Source organism: Oxyura jamaicensis, chromosome 27 (assembly GCF_011077185.1).
Source record: "Oxyura jamaicensis isolate SHBP4307 breed ruddy duck chromosome 27, BPBGC_Ojam_1.0, whole genome shotgun sequence".
Taxonomy (NCBI): Eukaryota; Metazoa; Chordata; class Aves; order Anseriformes; family Anatidae; genus Oxyura; species Oxyura jamaicensis.
The window spans coordinates 1,292,834-1,313,521 of record NC_048919.1 but is presented as its reverse complement, the minus strand read 5'-3'; the positions used below and the strand labels follow the sequence as shown (position 1 = coordinate 1,313,521).

The window sequence follows — 20,688 nt, the reverse complement described above, 5'->3', positions numbered from 1 at the left end:
TTTTTTTTTTTTTTTTTTTTTTTTTTTTTTTTTAAATGCCAATATAAATAGACTTTTATAGCTGCTTAGGGAGAGATGGAAAGCCTTGTGGTTGAGGCTCTCGAGAGAGGTATGGGTGGTGGAAAGAGCTCACATGGGGCTTGAGGCAGAAGACAGCCAACAGTGGGGTATGGACACCACATGAGATTTGTACCATGGAGGAAAAATAAACCCGCTGAGGCTTTATTTAATGCATGCTGCTCTCCACAAATACTTCCCAAGCAGTGCTGTTGGCCCCAAAGCTTTCATCACTCTGAAGCCCCTGCAAGTGTTTTCAAGCTGAGGTGAAACGCCATATCAGTGCTCCATGCAGCATCTTTGGAGAGCAGGGTGGGTGGAGTGTGCTTCTGGGGACACGGAGAGGTGGCACACGGGGGTGAAGCTCCTGGTGTGGGGGTGTCCTGCCGTGTGCAGTGGTGGTGGCTGCTGCAGCTATATTTTGGGCGCAGGAGTTAGCAAGAGGTGCTCCTAGGTAGGCAGGGCAGGGTATCCTGCTGCAGTGTTGCAGAGTGGCTTTCTTCCCTGTATTTTTCTTCTCCCTGTCTCATTTTCTGGTCTTTGCTTGTTTCCTTGGTTGATTGATGAATTTATGGCTACTTTGTGCCTGGGAGCATAGCTAAGTCTAGCAGAAGACTGCCTGAAGGCATCCCCTGGTTGCTGTTTCAGTACCAGCATTGCCGTCCGCGCTGTAGGGCTGTCCTTCCCCTAGGTTCCCTGAGAACCTTATCCTGCAGGGAAAGGCTCTCATTCCTTCGACCTCAGTTTATTCTTTCATTTTCACTTTTCAGTGCTTTTCAAGCCTGGTGGTGCTTGCCTCTGTGAGAGCCACTGTTTGTGAGTGGTGGGAGCAGCATGCAACCAGCTCACATCCCCACTAGAGGCATTTGCGTGGGATTTAGTCGGATCAGGAGTGAGCTTTTGGAGCAAATCTCCCAACCATGTCCACTTACTGGGCTTTGCTTTGCATTGAGGAGCCACCTTGAGCTCAATTCCCTGTGGAGGAAACTTAGTGAGAAGATGTGGCACCTAGACATGGAACCAAGCTCAAGCTGGTCCAAAGGAGTAAAAAAAGCCCTGAATCAAACCTTAGCATCATGTCTTAGCATCAAGGACAGCAGGTCCTCCTCCATGGCTGTTTTGCTCTATACATCCTTCCTGGTCCATGCTGTTTGCTGATGTGTCCCTTGTTGGTCTCCTCTGAAGCACCACTTCTTTGCTTAGCTGCCAAGCCTGGTGGTGACCCCAAAGTTTTCATGCTGTAGGTACTTCAGCAAAGATGCCCAATTCCTTGTTAGGACAAGGGTTCATGTTCTATGTATCACAGTCATGACTCTGGTGCACTATTTGGCTGTACAAAACCACAGGTACTGCAGAGCTGAAAGGGCAGATACGCATCAGGAGCCTTTGTGAGGGCTGGTGCTTAATGACAGCCCTAATGAGCAGTGGAAAATGACTGGGCTTCCTTGGAAACGTTTCCTTGTAGTCCTGGGAGTGATGTCAATGCTGGATTTAAGCTGTGTCTCAGGTTGTCCCCAGGGCTCGCTGTTGCCTTTGATGGTTGCTTCCTAAAGGTGGAGAGAATGGGGAAGGTCCCTTCCTTTTCAGCTCAGTTTGATTTATTTTTCCATGGTGGGGCTTGCAGAAGTGCAACCAAAGTGAGTGGTGGACCCCTGTCGCTTGTTGTTGGATGAAAATTCCCTAAATGGAAGTTTTATACTTAGAATTTTACAGCTGCAAAGGGCAATATAAAAAGCCCTATAAAATTGCCTGGATTTATTTGGCTAAAGGCTGCTCTGGGTGCATCAGAATCTAAATCCTTACTCAGCATTTACAGTGTGCTTTGCTTTATATATAAGCTTGCTTGTTTTCCCATGATTTTCACTTATGTAGGTTTTCTTCTTCCTGTATTTTAAGCTATCCTAATTAGAAATTTGTGACTTCTGCCTTCACAGCCTATCTGGGAAAACCCATCTACAGGCACTGGCTGCTAACACAGGCTTACTATTGTTCAGATTATGTTTCCAGCTTGAATGGTTTAATAGGTCAGTCAAGTATTAAAAAGAGATTTTCACTTGGATAAAATCTTTTTAAAAGGGCATATTTTTTCCCACAAGCGCTTTGTATTCTCTGTGTCCCTTTTGCTCCAATTGGAGTTTTTTAACTTGAGTATGATTTCATGTCCAGCATAGCCTCGTTTTCTTTTCACCTGCTTCCCTAATGCTGCGCTTTTATAAGGCATATGTCAATATTTGATAGGAATAAATTGATGATGACTCCTGCTTCTGTGTAGCTTTATGAATCATCCTGTGGTCGCGTGATCTCAGCGAATGCGTTAGCAACTGATGATTTCTGCCAAGGCAGGTGGGACCACTGCCAGTGTGCCGCTTGCTCTTGTGCTCCCTTCAGTCTGAGTATTCATTAGCAGCATTTGCCGGTTGCTTACTGATTGCCAAGATGGACTTTCCAATACTGCGAGGGGCGACTCGAAGGCGTCTTGTGATCCCTGACTCAGGCCAGTGCTGGGAGTCGTGATGTGCGATGCGGGGAGAATTTCTGAATGTTGCTGAGCCCAAATGTGGGGCCAGCTGAATCCCCAATAAGGGATTGCCTGGGGAGTGGTGGAGTGATGATAAACAGGATATTGGATTTTTCTGGTGTCTGGAGAGCGCAGGCATCATTCCCATTTCCCCCTGGGTGCCAAGCAGTGGGCATGACCTGTGCCTACCAGGTTTGATATTTGGTGTAAGTGAGTTGACTCCATAGCAAGTGTCTACCCAGACAGTCCTGCAAGCTCCTACCTCTCCAGATCCACTCATCTCACAGAGCTTCTGTGTTGCTTCAGTGGCTTGTCCCTAACTTGCCAGGGGTCAGCGGAGACATCAGCACAGGGACTGCTGGATCTGCTTGGAGTCAGGGTGGGCTTCGGAGACAGCCCGTGCATCCCCTGGGGACTAGGATGAATGGGTCTACCTATGCAGTGATGAGCATACTGTGGGGGTGGGTGGAGAACAATATGGGGGAATTGTGCTGTATTTTAGTACAAGCTCAAATACAGCCTGTGCCTGTGTATCTTGGAGAAGGAACACGATGTGGATTGGGCAACCAGATGAAGTCACGTGTTCACTGCTCTAAAGTGTCTTTCTCTTTCTTTTCTCCATCCTTCATTTTCTGTAAGGAGAACACAATATGCTACATTATTAAACTGGGGTAGATTTATCAGAAGATATTTCCCTTTGAGCCACAGCACATGGATGTTCCTCATTGTCCTGCCCACCTTTGGGTGGGAAGAGGCATTTATTATATGGCTCTTTGTCTTTTTTCCTCCTTGCAGGTGTTTACAAAATATGGGAAATGTTACATGTTTAACTCAGGAGAAGAAGGACGGCCTCTTCTTACCACGGTCAAGGGTGGGACAGGCAATGGACTGGAAATCATGCTAGACATACAGCAGGATGAATATTTGCCAATATGGGGAGAAACAGGTATGAGTTTCTTTTTCTGCAAATATGAATGTAATTTTGTGTGTGTGTGTGTGGAAAGATTTTCCCATCCCAGCCTTCACAGTCAGTGTCTAAACCAAATAGCTCTTCAAAGCAAGAGGGCCTCAAGCTGTATAGAACCGAGTTGCTTTTCTTCTCAGTGTCTGTGTCTGGTGGTAGGGACCAACATTTCCATAGCTCAGGTCATAAACATTGAATTCGGGTGTCTCGGCACCAAAGAGGTGTATTGTCTTTTTGGAAGCCCCATCACCTGTCCTGGGGTAGTGTTGGGTGCCTATGGGTGATGAGAGGCATAGAGTCTGCTTCAGATACTCCAGCACATCCCTCTTCCCTAGAAAGGCATTTTGGAAGGCCACGTTCAAGGTGGACCACTATGTTTTGTGTTTTTCTTCTTGACGTTTAGGGAAGGTCATTGCCCTAATTTCTGTCTGCCTGGGTTGCAGCTGTGTGGGTGGACCAGGGGGCTGTGCTCACTCACAGGTCTCCTACGAGCCCCTTCAAGCACCTTTTAATCTTCTGTTAAGTAGTGAAGAATTGGCTGCATTCATTCAAAACTTAAAATGTATTTGTGTGGTGTTTGATTCTTAGGATTGAAACAGATTCCCACAGTCCTGTCAATCACTTACAAATGCACAGCCTCGTATAACAAGAGCTTTGCCTTCCACTTTGTAGCTCATACTCGAAGTCAGCCTGATCTGGCCTGGGTGAGGGGGTGGAGATGGTGATATGAGATAATTATTTCTGACTTGTTGCATGTGTTTGAAGTCTTGTCCTTTTAAAGGCAAAATGGGTTCACAGCTATAGTGAGAAGATGACGTACATCTTCCACCTCCGATGTTTTATTGCCTACAGACTGCCTTGGGCAGCCCTTGGGGTGAGGAGACAACCACATCAATGGCAGATCTAGCAGGCTCAGACAACCACACCGTGAGCTCTGTATGTTCAGCTTTATTGGGTTTAGGATCCCTCTGAAGTTGCCATGGTGACACAGATCTTGCATTACCCCATCCTCGCTTTAGGGTTGTTTTTTTTTGTGGCTGCATTTTGGACTCCTCAGGAGGAGCCCATGCAGAAACATGCCACTTTTAGAGCTGTGCTTTCCTATCACTAAAGTGCTGGGAAAGGTGGATTAGACACAGATGGGTAAACCAGACTCTCATTATAAAAAAGAAAGAAAAAAGTAAGTGGAGAAATAAACAGGGAGGATGAAAGATGAGGGAGGGTCTTGCTCTTACCACCTGGCAGGGAAGCCAGGCAGAATTGCCCACGGTGGTGTGGAGGAGGTTTCCAGCCTGGTACCTCCACATCCATGAGCATATCCATCATCCAGAGGGTAGGTGGGACGGCAGCTCCCAGTTGGTCTTTTCAGGCAAATTTCGTGCAGAGGTGCTTGAAATCTGACTGTCCTTGCAGATTTGAAACGTGAAGGGGAAAAAAAAAAACCACACCTCACAGTTATATGTATATATATAATATTATTTTTTTTCCAAAAAATCTTGTAGGTTTTAGGGTTTCTTGAGTACATACTTGAATTTTGATCACATGCAGGCCAGAGCAATATACCCTATTGATTTTCAAGACACCCATGATGATGTCCTTTCCCTTCATGACCTCACCACTGCTGATTTCACATGTATTTAACTTAAAGTTGTACTCAGCTGAAGACCAGAAGCATGCAGAAGATTGTCATGTCCTTGGAACTGGGCTGATGTTACAAGCTCTGGATTGAGCTAGGTTATCTATTAAGGTCAATACTTGACCATGAAGTGCAATAGGATTCAAGTCAAAACAATATGAATAGGGCTCTTTATTTAGTTAAGTGGTATAGGTGAAGCTCCTGGACATGTTGTGAGCCCATTTGGCTGTGTTTTTACAGGTCCAGGTAGAACTGATACTTGTCATTGAAGCTCATAAAACATTAATCTTTGCCTTCCAACAAGAGACTTTCTCACCTTCCACATTCCTACAGCGTCTTGTATAAGCTGTTTTCAGTGTTTGTTGGGCTCTCTGGACACTACCAGAATAAAAATATTAACTATAGAGGTTAATAGTTGCTGTTCCCATGGAAACTCTTAACTCAGCTCTTAGTAGGTAAGTGAAGGAGTTGATGATTTTCAAATATTTGCATAATAATGTAAATGTATGTGGAATTAAATCTCCTCAGCTGCCACCACTGGGACTGTACAAACTTCTCTCCAGTGAAAAGCTTCATCTAGAACACAGCACTTAGTGGGCAGTGTTGACCTGTGCTATGGAGAAGTATGGGGGCACACACGGGGTGAGACCTGTGCGTTGCAATGCCAGGTCTGTGGGTAGGCATGGGGATATCACCAGGATGGAAGGAGTTGAGTTGCTTCTTCCCAGTGAGTTAATATCTCCAATATAACCTAAACTGTCTGCGCTCTCCTTATGTTTAGCTCTTCAGATATTTCTACACACTGTTTTTGTTGTTGTCTCCCCTGTAGCTATCCCGTGCCCAGCAGGTGCTCTTTAGTTGCCTCTTTGACAGTGGATTTTGTGAGGCTGAGTTACTCAACCTTTTATCTCCGGATTGCAACTTCTGCAGCATCCCTCAAATGGGGCTGCTGAGACCATTTCCTCCCCCAGCTGTCCGTACCATGTCGATCTGAGTTTTCCCAGAGCCGTTAGCACCTGCAGCCTACCAAGCTGCTCCAAGTCCTGTTCGTGGCGTTGGTTCTTCATGAAGTGCTTCAGGGATGCAGAAGGTTGGCCAGCTTCTGTCACCTCAGGGAGACCTTCACGTGGAAAAAGATATGTTTCCCTGACCTGTCGTGGTGGCCTTGGCTTGTGCATCCCCCAAGGGTCTGCCCCATAGAAAACAGCCATACTCGAAGGGCTCTCCAGGCCCTGGTTCATTGCCTCTCCATCCAAACCATGGCCAGGGCACCCCGCAGGACCTTTCCTCTGCACCTTGGGTCCCTCTTACCTCATTGTCACAGTGCAGTTGTGGTTCTTTTGGGTGCTGGGCTGATTTTTCTTAATGCAAAGTTCAATCAATGGTGCCTAGATTTGGTCCCGTAGCTGCTTTGCTTTTTGCTCTGGGTGTGGAGATACCATAAAAAAGCTTTCTTCATCACAGCCCCTTAGGAAAATAGCCTGTGTGTTGACTCAAAAATCCTCATTTTGGTTCTGGCTGCATGCCTCAGGATCTCTGCTTTCTTCTTTAGACTGTTCTTTGCAATTCAAATAAGAAATTAAGACAGAAAATATTGGTTCATAGCTTGGGATAGGGCTGCTCCAGGAGCCGCCACCACCATGTCACATTGGCATATGCTTTGTAATCCAAAAAGTGATTTAATTGTTACCAACTTGGCAAACAAAATGAAGTGTATTATCATTCTAAAAAGACCTTTACTGAGTATCCATTAATATCTTGGGAAGCTGAAATAACTTGTCTAACAACTTGCTCTTATTAGAAAAATATACCTTTTGCTTGACTGTGTGCATATGCAAGCCCATTATTTGAACATGTTAAAGTTATGTGCAGTCTAATTTTGGAATAGCGAGTGCACACAGACTGCTTCAGTCTTGATTTTCCAGAGCAAAAAAAGGGTATTTTGACTATCTGGATGTCATGGCATCAGGCAGCATTGCCATCTTTGGGTGTGCAAAAATATTGTGTCAGGAATGTCAAAATCATAAGGTACGTGGAAAAAAAAAATGAAGATAAAAAGAAAAAGAGCTGGAAATCATTGTCTTCTGAATTTTGCACTTCTAGGAATTATATTTTCTAGCATTTTACTGTAATTGTGAAGTTACTAGAAAGGAAAAGAGTGGGAAAATAATTTGTGGCTGAAGTCTTCACATCACCCGTGTGTTTTGCAGAAAACCTTAAGTATTCCATGTGTCATGCTGTCCCATAGGAATTACGATGCAAACAAGAAGAACCCTGCATGAATGTGAAATGTAAGATGGAAAAAAGTATATCAGAGAAAACTCTTTCCAATAACTGATGGGGAAACAGTAAGCCACAGGCTCTGGGCAGTGTAGGTGAAAGTTGCAGCCGTCGTTCATACGGCACCGAGTCTCCCAAATACCACAGCTGCACATCTTGATCTCACTGAACTAGGTGCCATAATTACTAGGTGGGGATGCAGAGGGTGTTTGTTTTATTGTGTTTTGTAGGGAAAGTGGCAGAAATGCAATCAAACACAGTAAAAGAAATTCTAATTTATAGCAGTGACTATTTGATTGGAAAGGGAGTGCACTTGTGGTTAATCTTTCTGGAGTGGCCCAAGGTATTATATATTGACCTAATACAGCAGCACAGTAAATTGGAAATCACTCAGGCTACAGGGCTGTAAATAAGAAATACAATCAAAGAGTTCTGCATTTGTGTTTCAGGAATTGTCGGATAACGATGAACATTTCATACTTATTAATCAAGTAACACGCTGAATAAAAAAAAAAAAAAAAAAAGGATGAGAAATGCAGTATAAAATGGCACTAAAAAGAAGCATGAAATCTATAAAGCTTGAGGCTTCAATCCACTTAGGAGATGATCATGTAGTGTTATAGGCTGCTGTTATTTAACTCAGTAGAAAAACACAGGCTACAAGCAAGTCTTTTCATCTAGGTCATGCAGAGGAAAGGCCTTGAGCCTGTTTCCCTGCACATCTGGCAGTGTTGCAATGCATTTTTTGCTTCCCAATGGGGTCTTGTAACATTGTTATGGCCCAGTGGATGCCTGGCTTCCAACCCCTGAAACTAAATGATGGATGGAGGCTCAGGTACCAGCCTGCGCCATGCCCGAGGCATCGGATGCTCATCCTCTGTGCTGGGGGGAGCTGCACGTCTGCAGCATTCATCCAAATTACCCAGATGTGCAGGTGGTTTCAGTGATATCAAATTTCTATGCCACTGCTTTTCTTCCTCATTAAAGCCACCTTAATTCAGCAGATCTCTTTCCTCTCCCAAATTGAATTTCAATAAATTGAATTAGCATGGTTTTCATTTTGAATCGGGGTCTTCACACAAGCCCTAATGCTTCAGAAGGTAGCTCAGCCACACTTTCTGCCTTTGGCTGTACTAGGAAGAGCTCTTTTGGTTCTCATAGAGTCTCTAAAGGGGGGGAAATACGGTGGTGGAGCCATCCCACCTTCCTCCAGCTGCATCTCCCTGGGGATCAGCTTGGGGTGGGATGTATGCAGAGCAGACGTGCTCTGGGACATTGTGCCAACGTGAGCACAAGCCTTGCTCCCCCACTCCATGTGCAGCTCACATTTTAGATAAGGTGTCTCTCTGGTGGATTTTTCTGTTGTAGAATAGGTTAGCAGGGATGTGTTGGGAGATCTGCTGCCTGCTGTGGATTTTGAGGTCTCTAATGGGATGGTGCCTCCCAGGGAGCATCTCCAGTGGTTTGGGTTGCTCCAGGCATCTGTTCAAAGGGATGTGCATCACAAATCATCCGCATTCACTCCTTGCAAGCAGCACCACGGCGATGCTTTCGGCTCAAGCCAGGGCTGTTCTCCTTGCTCACAAAAGCCCAGATCCTTTCTGGATCCTCCTGCTGCAGAGAGGACTTGGATGGGGTGAGGGCAGCCCCAGGTGGCTGGAGGCCACTGCTGCCAACCCTGAAAATTTGTTTTGCAAAGTTTACTGAGGCTGGTGCAATCGGAGAGCGTTTCCATGGTTGCTTTGATTTCCCTGGCCTCTAGGATTTCGTGCCAGGCACAACAGATTTAAGCAGCATCTCTGTGCTGCAGAGAGGGGCCTTGTGGAACCTTTTTTCTGCTGCACTGCAAAGTTTTTTACAGCAAGGAGGGAAAGTTGATGATGCACCTCAGGGGTCAGACATCTCTTCCCCTTTCCCCAAAGCCTCCTAACCCCAAACACTTGGTCTCCTGCTGTGCAACCTCTGTGTGTGGCACATTAATAAGCCCGAGCCCTGCAGCACTGGATTTGCCAGCTGTGGAGAGGCACAAAGCAGTCGCTGTAATTTATTTGTGTATATTAATATGATTAGTGGCAGTTCATCATAAATTCAGGCCTCCTTGCTTAGCCGGCATCTGAAGTCAAGCATGAGGCGGCTGCAGGAGGAGGTAGCCCATCCTCCCCTAGTCACGACTGCAGACTTGTGGGGCTATTTTGAATTTACACCACGGGTAATTGTCTGCAGGCTTTGAGCCACCATGGGGCTTGGGGAGAAGGAAAATGGCAAGGGTTTGTGCGTCAGCTTCATTCACAGCTTGTGTAGTTTGAAGTGGAGTAATTATTACCAATAAGGAGGTGATCTGTACATGCAAAATAGGTAGAAAATGACCTGGGAATGGGGAAGGGATGGGTAGCAGCAGTGTTGCACCATGGGAGGAAGGTGTGTTACGGCACTGGATTGGTAATGCATGGGCAGCCCTTAGGCTGCACTGGGATATTGAGTAGACATGTGCATGCAAAACCCCAAGCGGATTTTCAAATGGGAATAGACTTGCTAAAGGTCTGTGGCTAGTGCTGACAGCAGGATTTCTCAGAGCTTTTGCCCTTTCCTTTTCATTACAGGGCTGCTGCCAGCAGTTGCCTCTCACACACAGCCATGGCTGTCTTAGGGCAGTTTTTTTGCAGGTGAAACTTTGCCTTGTAAGGGTGGGTTCTCAATAGAATTTGATTATTAATTAGAGAAAAAAAAAAGGAGAGGGGGGCAGAAAAAAAGGAAGGAAAAAAAAAATAGGCAAAAGAAAAGGAAGAAAGACAAGGTGTGTGCAGGAGTAACTTGCCTTCCTCCAGCTCTTTTAAGCCCAGGGCAATTTCTCTAGCTGCTTAACAAACTGTGTGTGTGCCTGTAACCGTTCTGCACAGGCAGATGAAATGCTGCTCCCTCTGGAAGGAGGAAAGACCAAAACGACATTTAAAATTCACAATAGGAATACAAGGCAGCATGCTGCCTTGCTCTGAGCTGGGCACAGGGCTTCAAAGCTGCCTCTCCTAACCCAAAGTATGAACCCATGGAGATTTTTTCATGGTGTGTTGTGCAGTGCAGCTGTGCCTGGCTCTGTCGCACTGGTGTGTGCTCAAGGGGGTCTCCCTCTGTGCCACCAAGAGCCTGGAGCAGCCCAGAAGTGCTCTCTGAGCTCACTGTTTTGCTCTGGCTTCCTTTCTGCGTACTGGCAAAGGGCAGCAGAGAGGGCTGTGCCCTGAGCTTGCTGCCTGTTTGTTCCAGTGCTTTATGGTCTGCATTGGATTGCAGTTTTTGCAAGAGCATAGAGCCCAAGAACGACACAAAATCAAAATCCAAGTAAGTCAAGACAGCCACGAATGGACTCACATGCTGTAAACTCAATACCTGCCCATCACCAAGGGAGAAGCTTGTGTATCAGTTCCTTATTAAACTGCAAGATTGACCGCTCCTAATAGGTGTGTTCAGAGCCTGCACAGACATGTCTCTGTGCCAGAAGTACTTTAGATTATGACCTGCAGTGAAAGCCTGTAAAAGCAATGGAGAAGATTGAGCAAAGGCACTTCTCATAACAGTGCTAGGAGAATAATTTGTTGCATGACACCAAACCCATCCTTACAGAGTCAAATTGTCCTCGCTGCTTACGATCCTTTCTGCTAAATGAAGTAGAGCTTCCTGTGCACAAATCCCATCTTGCTAAACATGATCTATTAAATGCTACCATAAAGCTACTTCTGCTGACCCACAGTTGGTGCTGCAAAGGGAGGATGCTGCTTTATTTGAAGTGATGCTGAAGATTTGGCATTACCAGGTAGCAATGTGTAGCCAAGGCAATAGAAGAAGCCCCAGTGACACAGGGTTGATCCATCCTGCTGAAGTCTCGGATGTCCAAGGAGATAAATGGTACCTATAAAGTAGCAGCGGCCTTGAGCATAAATACCTTTGAGGGGTTTGGGCCAGAACTTGCTGCTTTTTTGCAATAGGAAACGAGCTTAGATCCAATCTCTCATCAACTCATGAAGAGGCAGCTTGACCTTTAGGAGGCAGGTTGGTGTCACCTGAAGGGAGATGTAAAATGTGCTGTGCTTTGCTTCATCTTGGGAACTTTTCCTAATGAGAGCAAGAATTTGTTCAATTAGCTAGGTTTCCCATGGAGAAAAGGTCAGCATTATTTCCAGCTTTGCCAGCCCCCTGACAAACAGAGCATCCACAAAATTAGGCTGCCACTAAAAATTAATTATGTTTGCCTGAGCACACTCATCAATAGCGCTGAAGAAGAGAGAGGCAACTCAAAGGTTACTCAGGTTCTTGCATCTGGACGGTGTCATTAAGGTTGTCATATAACCAATATGCTCCAGTTTGTGGTGAATTGCTCTTCGGGGCCTCTCGATGTTATCGTGGTGCTGGAGAGAGTGGTCACAGCTGTTGGAAAAGCTATTTTTCTCTTCTGCAGTGCAGCAGGTACTGCTATTTCCATGTGCCCAGCAGATTGTCCAGGGGCTGATGTAGGCTCAGTTTGCCCCAAGGATTGATGTTGGCTGTCCAGCATGCCTGGTGGGATGAGAGGCAACAATTCTGGGGAAGAGAGATTTCATCTTGGTATTAAAATCCAATGGTTGTTTGCTCTAATAATTGTGGGAATTGTTCATTGTTAGCCAGTCTTTAGGGTTTTGGAGCCAAAAACAGTGCTTTGCAGCCATCACGATCTCAGCAGCTTTGGCTGCCAGTGAGCAAGCACAAGCCTGAAAAGTGTGGGCTGTTTGCAAGGGATTTCCTTACCGGGTACACAGACAAATCTGTAGCATCCCCAGACTTTGTCCATCTGTCCCTCTGGTCCCTGACGTGATCTTGATGCTGAAGTCCTGGCTCATGGTCTCATCTAAGGAGTGAATTTAGACCCATCCCAGTGCAACAAGCAGTGTCCTCTAGGTCCAACCTGTGCTGGTTTGGCAGTTAGAGTTACCCTGAGAGACCCAGACTTACAAAAATAAAATCACAGTGCAAGGCAAAGTGCCTAGCTGCTGCAGGTATTGCATACCTTCCTTTTCCAGCACCAAGTCCCCTGCATGGACACATATGTGCTTGGAAGATGACATGTGGCTGGGAAAGCTGCTGCTATTCCTATGCTCCTGCTTAAAAAGAGAAGAGTTTATCCTCCGTAGGGTTGGCATTAGCAAGCACAGTCAGATGTCCCCAGTCACATAATGTTATTGAAGTGAAGATTGTAAATATGTATTAGCGACTTAGCAAAACCTTTAAGGGATTTAGACACTTTAAAAGCTTCTCCTAAATGGAAAAAAATAAAAATAAAAAATCAACCACCCGAAGTCTGGAAGTGTTCATTTAAGGCAAAACTAAAGGAAGGAAAATTAGAAGGTAGCTTTGGAAGATCTGGTAAAGCAGAGATAAGACACCTAAAACTGACGGATCTGTGTTACAAAGCAATGCCATGCAGCATCACAATTAAGTATGCATTTCAGACTGCAGCTTTTATTCGAATCTTTGTGGCTGGCATGTGAAGTTAAGTGTCCTTAGCTGAGATGAGCACTCAAAATAAAAATAGTGAGAATTCATCAGGGTCGAGGAGACAGAAGAGGCTGGGCATGTGTGATGTTATGGCTATGTGATGGTGGCTGGGTGGCTCACACCAAGGCAGCAAGGTTCAGGGACTGCTGCCTGCAGGCTTAACCTTTGCTGTCCCAGGAGCTGCAGAGGTACCTACAAACATAAATTTATTATTAGTAGTAGTATTAGTTTTTCTGTGCAGTGACAGTGAGATATCGGTGATGCTGGTGAGGTCTGGGGACACTCCATGGCATGCACCAGTTTGAGAGGAGGGTAATCCACATCATTACCATCCTCTCTGGTCTTGAGCATTCAAGTCAAGACCATTCAACTCTGTTTCCCTCCTGGAAAATGAAGAGCTTAGCGCATATTAATCCATCCCAGGGAGGTACCAGGAGATTTTGTAGCTATAAAGCTCTTTGAAGATAAAAGTATCTTGCAAGTGCTAATTACCTTTAATTTCACTAATCTCTTTGGTGCTGGGATCATCCTCTTGCTCTGACTTTGTCCAACCTGCAGCGACAGGGGCTCTGGTTGACATTGGAGACCTCAGGCACTTCCTAAGGCAAGCTGTTGTAGCCCCCATGTGCTGCAAAGCTGTGCTGAGATGGCAGTGGGAGGGTTTTTCCCCTCCTGTAGCTGCTCTGGAAGCATTTTGCTTCCCCAGAGTGTTTCCTGCTGCTTTTGGTGGCTGCTCCTTTCCTCATCACCTCCTTTTGTCATTTGGCAGCATCACCAAATTTTCACTGTCCTTTCAGTTACAGCTCTCTTCTTGCACATTTATTAGATGAAATATGCTCAAGGCATACCCTTGGCTCCATGTCTAAGAGCACAGCTGTCTCTGGTCACACCGTGTTTCATTGCAAGAATACAAAGTGCCTGAAGGAATCACAGATGGCAAAGAGCATCCAGAGTGTGCTCCTGGATAGCTGGATTGTAGGCAAAGACTGACCGAGCAGAACAGAAGAGCAGAGGGGAAAAAAGTAAGTGTGATTAATTATTCAGCTTTTATAGAGGTCAAAAGGAGGGCAGAAAGTCAAAGCTCATCACTCATCAGCTGGCAAGGAGTCATTTCTGCCTCTGTGTTCGTAGATCCGAAATGGCTGAATGTGTAGAGGGAAGATGAAGAGGAAAAAGAAGCTCAAGTGTTGCAAGAGCTTGGTTAGCTCTGCTGGGTCTCTGGGAGGACATTGCTGTTGGGTCTTGGCACTTGCTGCCCCACAAGGTCTGCTGCTGCCCAGACTCATAGCAGCGGTGCTGGGCTTCACTAGCAATGGTTGAAATAGGGAAGGGTCTGGCACTGTCTGGTTTAGAGAGAACAAAAGTGAAACCTCAGGTATGGGAAGGACTAAAGTGAGGAGGGAGAGACAGGCTGTGGTTCAGAAGTGAAGGACATGTGGTCTTGACTGAGGGGGAGGAGGCTGGGTGCAGCCTTGGTAGGTGTCTTTTCCTGCTGCCCCTTGTGCCAGCAAAGGAGTGAGGGAACCCTGTCTTCACTAGTGGCTTAGGGATAGGTTAGATGACAACCTGGCAGAGGAGTTTGGAACTGGCGTGGTGCAGCCCTGGGGCAGAAGGTTGGGTTTGGTGGCCTCCCCAGGCAGGAGCTGTCCCCAGCTGCCCTGCAGGGCAATGCATGGGGTATGGTAGTGGAGACCTGGGCTGCTGGCGTGTTGGCATCTTCCTGCTGTCTCATCAGGACATGTTTCTAATGCTTTGAAGGCTGCTCTCCTCTTTTGGCAAGATGACATGCTAGGTCAGGGCTGTTGATGGGGCTGGATGGCTTTCCTGCTCAGTGGACACCAGAATGAGATTGCAAAGCCATGCAGCAATATAAATGAGCTGTTATAGAGCTGTGTGACACACAGAGGCATCATTACTGGGGGGGCGCGGGGGGGGCGGCTGAACAACAACAATAACAAAAGTATTTTGGGTCTATCTAGGGTTGGTTTTGGCATGCCGCCACCACCAATGTATACTTTGCTAAGAAACATGCTGAGAAACTGGGAAGCTCTATGAAAGAGGGCTGCAACTGTGTTTTATCAGGTTTAATATTTTTGTTGAAGTTATTACTTCCACTACTACTATTTAAGGAGAAGCTTATAAAGATTAGAAAAGGAAATGCCATCTGCGGAGTTTGGCCAAGTGACAAATTATACTACATGATGTCGTTACTCAAATATTTTGGAGAGTGTGAACAGTGGAGAAGGGAAGCAATTGCCATTGCCTTCTGTCAAATGCACATGTAGGAAAGGAAAAGTCTCTTTCCTTCCAGTGCAAGGTCAGCATGAGAAAAGCCAGGCAGCAATTCCCCCAGGAACAGCTGTGTGTTTGCTGGGTAAACATGCAGAGCATTTCATGGTGTCGCTTGTCCCTGAGCATCGCGCTGCTGTGGCTTATGTGAGATCTAAGTCCTTTTAGCAAGAGCCCCAAAGCCAGGCTGCAATTCTCATTGATTTTTCAATGCCAAAACCAGGCATCTTTGGAAGCATGTATGGGAAAGCTGTTTCTGCTGTGAAACAGCCCTGCATAGATCCTGAAAGGTACCCAGGTTAGCTGAAGGCAGAAGTGCGTTTCTTTGTGGGGAAAGGCAAAAGAAAAAAGGCAAAGTATTCACTCAGGAATGCAAAGGAAAGGCAAAGTATTCACACAGGAGCCTGGAGAAAAAGGGTTCTGAACCAGCTTCATATTCCATGTGATCTGGTCCCCTTTGTTCCAGGAGAAAGGACCAGCACTGCTCACATTGTTTTAAAAGCTCACTTTCAGGTAAGAAACAAATTTTCCGCTAGTCCTGAGCCCGACAGGCCTGTGTGCAGTGTGCTGGCCTTTTACCTATGCATCCTCCCCAGGCTGATTTATTTGGGGATGCTTCAGCACCTGCATGAAGTCCCAGTTCAACCCAGGCTGCTGATCCCCACAGGAAGGCAGAAGATCCCCCCCAGTTTGTTCCCTGCAATCTCTAGCTTCACTGGAACTGGAGACCTCCCTCCATCACTTCAGCAGCCTCTTCCCCCAAGGCAGTCGGTTCACACAGGTCTTCCTCCGATCTAATTCACATATAGAGCTAAACCAGCTCTGCACTGTAATCCTGGCATGAGGAATATTGGAGGCAATTATGGGAATAAAATGGCAAAAATCCTGTTTATTTCAGTGATGCCCCAATGGAGATGCATTTATCATGCTGCAAGTTTATATCTGAGCATGTTCCCAAGGGAAAAATTGACACATTTTGACGATACACAGCAGTTTGTTATACCCTGTCCCAGGAGCCAGAAACAATTTATCTTCAGTTTCTAATTGTAATGCCTCACAGGTTTGTCTGTATGGGTGTTCTGTGGGCTGCCACTAATACTGCAATAGTAAAAACAATAAGTATTACTAGAGCAATGAAAGTTAGTACTGAACTCAGGAAAGCCACAAAGTTGTCAGAGCAGAATCTCTCACATCTCCAGCTCTTGGCTCCAACCCGTGCCGCTGTGGCCAAGGGAGATGGGTTTCGTGTTGTACCGGCGCAGAGCAAGGCACTGGGAGCTGGATTTGGCCATTTTGCTGCCCAAGGGTAGGATGTCGACACATGGTAGCCCATGCAAGCCCAGGGCTGATGCTGTAAGGATGGCTAGCAGGTCCCATGAGTGCAGGGACCCTCTTTCTGCACCCCAGTATGGGGCAAGAATTGAAGTTTCCAGAGGCAAAATCTTCCCTTGGGGTTGGGTCTCTAAAGCATTATGATGCAGATTTGGGGGCTGGGTATGACAGGAGGGTGTGGGAGGCAGCCTCTTTGTATCTTCATAACCCTAATGGTCTTTCCTACCACCCAGCTCCCTGTGGTTTTGCTTTCTGGGTGAGAAAGTGGGTACAGAGGGCACGTGGTTGTGCACAGGTGCATGCCAGGGTGATGGAGAGCTCCAGCCTTTAACCATTAAACATCATCAGGAAGCTGTCTGCTTCCAGTCTAGAGGTGTTTTCAGCAAGCAGGAGTCATTTACTTGTGTCATTACTTTCCAAAGGGGGCACATGACCTCCAGACCCTGTAACAGAGTCAGCCTTGTTTGGAGCTGCAGTGTTTGGAGGCACTGGTGCTTCTCCTTGGCTCTTGTGCAGAGAGGTTTGCAGGTGACTGAAGGCAGACCAAAGCTTCTTGGAGCAGCCTGAGGTTTCCAAAAACTGGTGCAAGGCAGATGCTGGTTGAGGGTGGTGGAGAGGAAGGAGCTGGGAGGTGCCCATCAGCCTGCAAGGAAAGCAGGGACAGGAACACGTGCACCACGAGAAGCTGCCCATGGATCCATGGTCTGAAAGCCCTTTGTGGGGCATGGTGCTCCTTGTCTGCTTTTAGGGTGCTTTGCCAAGCTGATCTGCAAGCGACCAGTTTGGCAACCCACTTGTTGAGAAACCTCCAGCAGGATTGGTGCAAACCACCTGAAAACCGGAGGCAGACAGGAACTGCCTCTGCAGAGCTGCAGAGCCCTGTTGGCTCTGGACCTTTAGATTTCCAGATCAAACTCATTCACCATCAGTTGATCCAGCTTGGACTTTTTTTTTTTTTTTTTTCAAATATTTTCCTGTCGATGGAAACGCTCTGCTCCCTTCTGGTGTTTGTCTGTGTTGTAGTTGTAGAGAGGATTCACATCCGTGTTTAGGCTCTATCTCACCAGACGATGCACAGCCCAAGCTGTGTTGGCCTCCTCCCAGATCCTGGGCTCCCTGCTCCTCGGCCCAGCCCAGCAGCTTTGGTGTCTCCTCTCCCCATCTCCATAGGTCAGGCTTCTGCAACCAGAACCGATGGTGGTATTTCTGATGTGGTTTCACTACCAAGCTTCTGTTAGAATCACAGAATCATTTAGGCTGGAAAAGAGCTTTGAGACCATCGCCCAAGTCCAACCGTCGCCCTAACCAACCAAGACCCTTGCTTTTAGGCGTCATTTCTTTGTGTGTGCTGGCACCTGAGAAGGTTAGTTTGGGTGAAGAACAGCATGACCTAGCTCTGGCAGCTGGAGTAACCCTCTGTTACTCATCAAAAAGAGATTTCTCACCTAAAGAAGCCAAGCAGCTGCCAAAAGCTGGGGTGGAAAATCACGCAGGGGCTGCAGAGGGACCCTAGTGACCACGGTCTGCTCTGAAGTGGCCAAAAAGCAGAGAGCTGAGCACTTCCCTTGCTCCGTCTGCCTTGCAAAACTCACCTCTCTCCCCAAAATCTCAGCCAGTCCAGCTATGTCTCATGCTCCATCCAGCTGCTCTATTTCACCTCCTGCCCTCTCTCATGCTGCCTCTTTCTCACCTTGCCTTGCAAAAGCTCAGAAAAAAACCTCTGACATCAACACACCATTAGTCTTCTTAAACCTCCAGGTCAGCACTGACTGATTTTATCTTTTTCCACCCCTTCCAGCAAAATTCCTTGCAGCTCTGTAAGCTGTCCCCCTAAGCTGTGCGAGATGTAATTTTCACAGGTTATTTTTATCAGAGGAAAATATTAGCCTGCCTGCTGCCATATGAGATCTGTCTGTGCCCTGCCGGCCTTGCCGTGGGCAGCACGCTACAAGACAATGCAAATATTTTTATATAGCAGCCTCCATAGGTGGCAACGCAAGAGGAGAGGGCTGGGGACTGGCGGGAGACACGGAGGTTTTGGCGGGACAGAGGTGCAGGTGTCGCAAGGAAGCAGTGATGCTTTGGGCTGCAGATGGGGCAAACCTGGACTGTACAGAAATAAGGAAAAATCTTTTCTGGTCAGCAAGGTGTTCGGTTTTGGTGTCTGAATGATGCAAGGGGTGAGTACGTGTTAGAAATCTTGCAAGTGGTGAACCCCAGCACTGACAAACCCCTATCTATAAAATAGGATGGGATAAATTAACTAATAGGCAATATGAATGTATTCTGGCTCCCAGAGTCCAGGCTCCAAGAGTTTTTCTTCTGTTGAGATTTAACATCCATTTGGCTTCTAGGGGTAAAAATTACACGGTGGGGAATTTTCTAACGAAATGTGGAACAACCAAAACTTCTTGTGGAAATGTGTGGATGAGTGCCACTGGGATTCAAGTTTTGGGTTGAAAAGCAAAATCCTAAATCTCTCTAAAATATCCCAGTGGCTGAGGCATTGCTTTAGACATGAGACCAAGGCTTACATGCTTCTCTCCCCGTGTCAGAGCAGGGATTTGGGGGTTCTTTTTTTTATGTTTCCTTCCCCACCACCGATTCCAAAAAAAGTCAGCTATTGATTTTGTGTCTATCTGGCCAACACTTTGAAACCACAAAAAATGCATGAGCAGGAGAAGCATTTCCTTCGCTGATGTAACTGAAATACTTCTTTTCTCTGGTTATTTTTCCCCACTCTGGTTGATGGAGTAGCTCTTTCCTGGCATTTTGTAATCAAAAAACACATCTGATACACATACTTTTCCATTAAAATAAGTGTTTACTTAGTTGCCAAGTTCACTGAAGTGCTTTGAAATTATGTCGCTCAAAACACTGACATTTATAGGCAATGCAAATTAAATAGACATAACCAGAGATGTCAGTGTGTGCAGGCAGGGCACAGAATCAAGGTTTCTCCAAGCTGTGAAAACCTCTCTGCCTGCTCCTTTCTTCAAATGTCCTTGCACCAGCAGTGATTTTATTTAATTGCACTGTAACTTCAGAGGTTTCCCACCCTTCCTGGCTTTGCACTGAGAAATTGCTTCTCTCCAAAAGGATGCAAAAGTGAGTAAAACTGGCCCCAGAGCAGGGATGTGGCAGCAGAGTCCTGGTGCCTGCGGGGAGTTTCTTACTGCAGGCTTCCCGGATAGGGGCCAGCAGGCAATAAACAGTTGTAAGAGGTTATTACTCTTCAGAGTGGCTGCAGAATGAGAAAATCAGGTGGGTGCTGGGGTGGTGCATGCTCAACTTAAGAGGAAAATCTCATCCTTGCAGGATAAAGGACCAGTGGGAGCAATTTGTGTTGCCAGAGCAGTGCAAGCTGTGCAGCATCCCTTGGGATGGAAAATTCAGCACTGATCCTGCAGAGGAGCTGGACCAGCACAGCTCAGTCTGACAACCTTCCTATCCCTGCCTGCATGGACATTGTAGGTCCTCACCGTGGCTGGGGGTGTGCCTTGCTCACATCCACCACAGTTTCCCTATTTCTTCTTTTTCTGTCCTGCTCTGGGACTATCATGCACTCCTGTGGAACCCACACTCCCAGAGAGGTGTCACCCACCTGGGTTGGGATGCAGCGGCACTTCCCATCAACCAGTGATGCTCAGGGCTCAAAGATCTCCCTGGCACCTCTTAGAACTTCCATCTCAATAAACCATGTCCTGCAATGGTTCTCACTAAAGATAGCATCCCCTTCCCAGGCTCCAAAGAGTGCCGGTGTCCCCGGTGGCAGTCCACCCATGTGCCCAGGAAGGGGCAGCAGCAGAGCCAGGACCCAGCCTAAGGCACATGGAAATCTGCTTCCATCTGGCTCCCATACGAGCTGAAATTAGCAGCAGCTTTTTGGCCATTTAATATTTCAAGATGTTCTGGGGGAAGCGGCGAGGCTCCTCGAGGGGGATGGAGGGATGTGCAAGAACTGCTTCTGTGCCTTTGTAATGTGTCCTTTCTTTTGTTTAAAAAAAAAAAAAAAAAAAAAAAAAAAACAAAACTATCCTGAAGTGGGAGCAGCTTGCCAAAGCACAGCCAGCAGATGGGCAGCCCGGGGGG

The 20,688-nt window shown here is 46.6% G+C and overlaps 1 protein-coding gene across 3 annotated transcripts in view; it reads left to right on the top strand.

The window, feature by feature from the left end:
- The window catches only part of ASIC2 (acid sensing ion channel subunit 2), a 519,540-nt gene that overhangs the window by 471,422 nt on the left and 27,430 nt on the right, over nt 1-20,688 (top strand). For all 3 annotated transcript variants that reach the window (XR_004756299.1, XM_035347654.1, XM_035347655.1), the window contains exon 2: nt 3,371-3,521. Coding sequence is in view for 2 of the 3 variants with exons in the window: in XM_035347654.1 (XP_035203545.1) it covers nt 3,371-3,521 (151 nt within the window). In the remaining variant the exon portion in view is untranslated. The remainder of the gene's footprint in view (nt 1-3,370; nt 3,522-20,688) is intronic.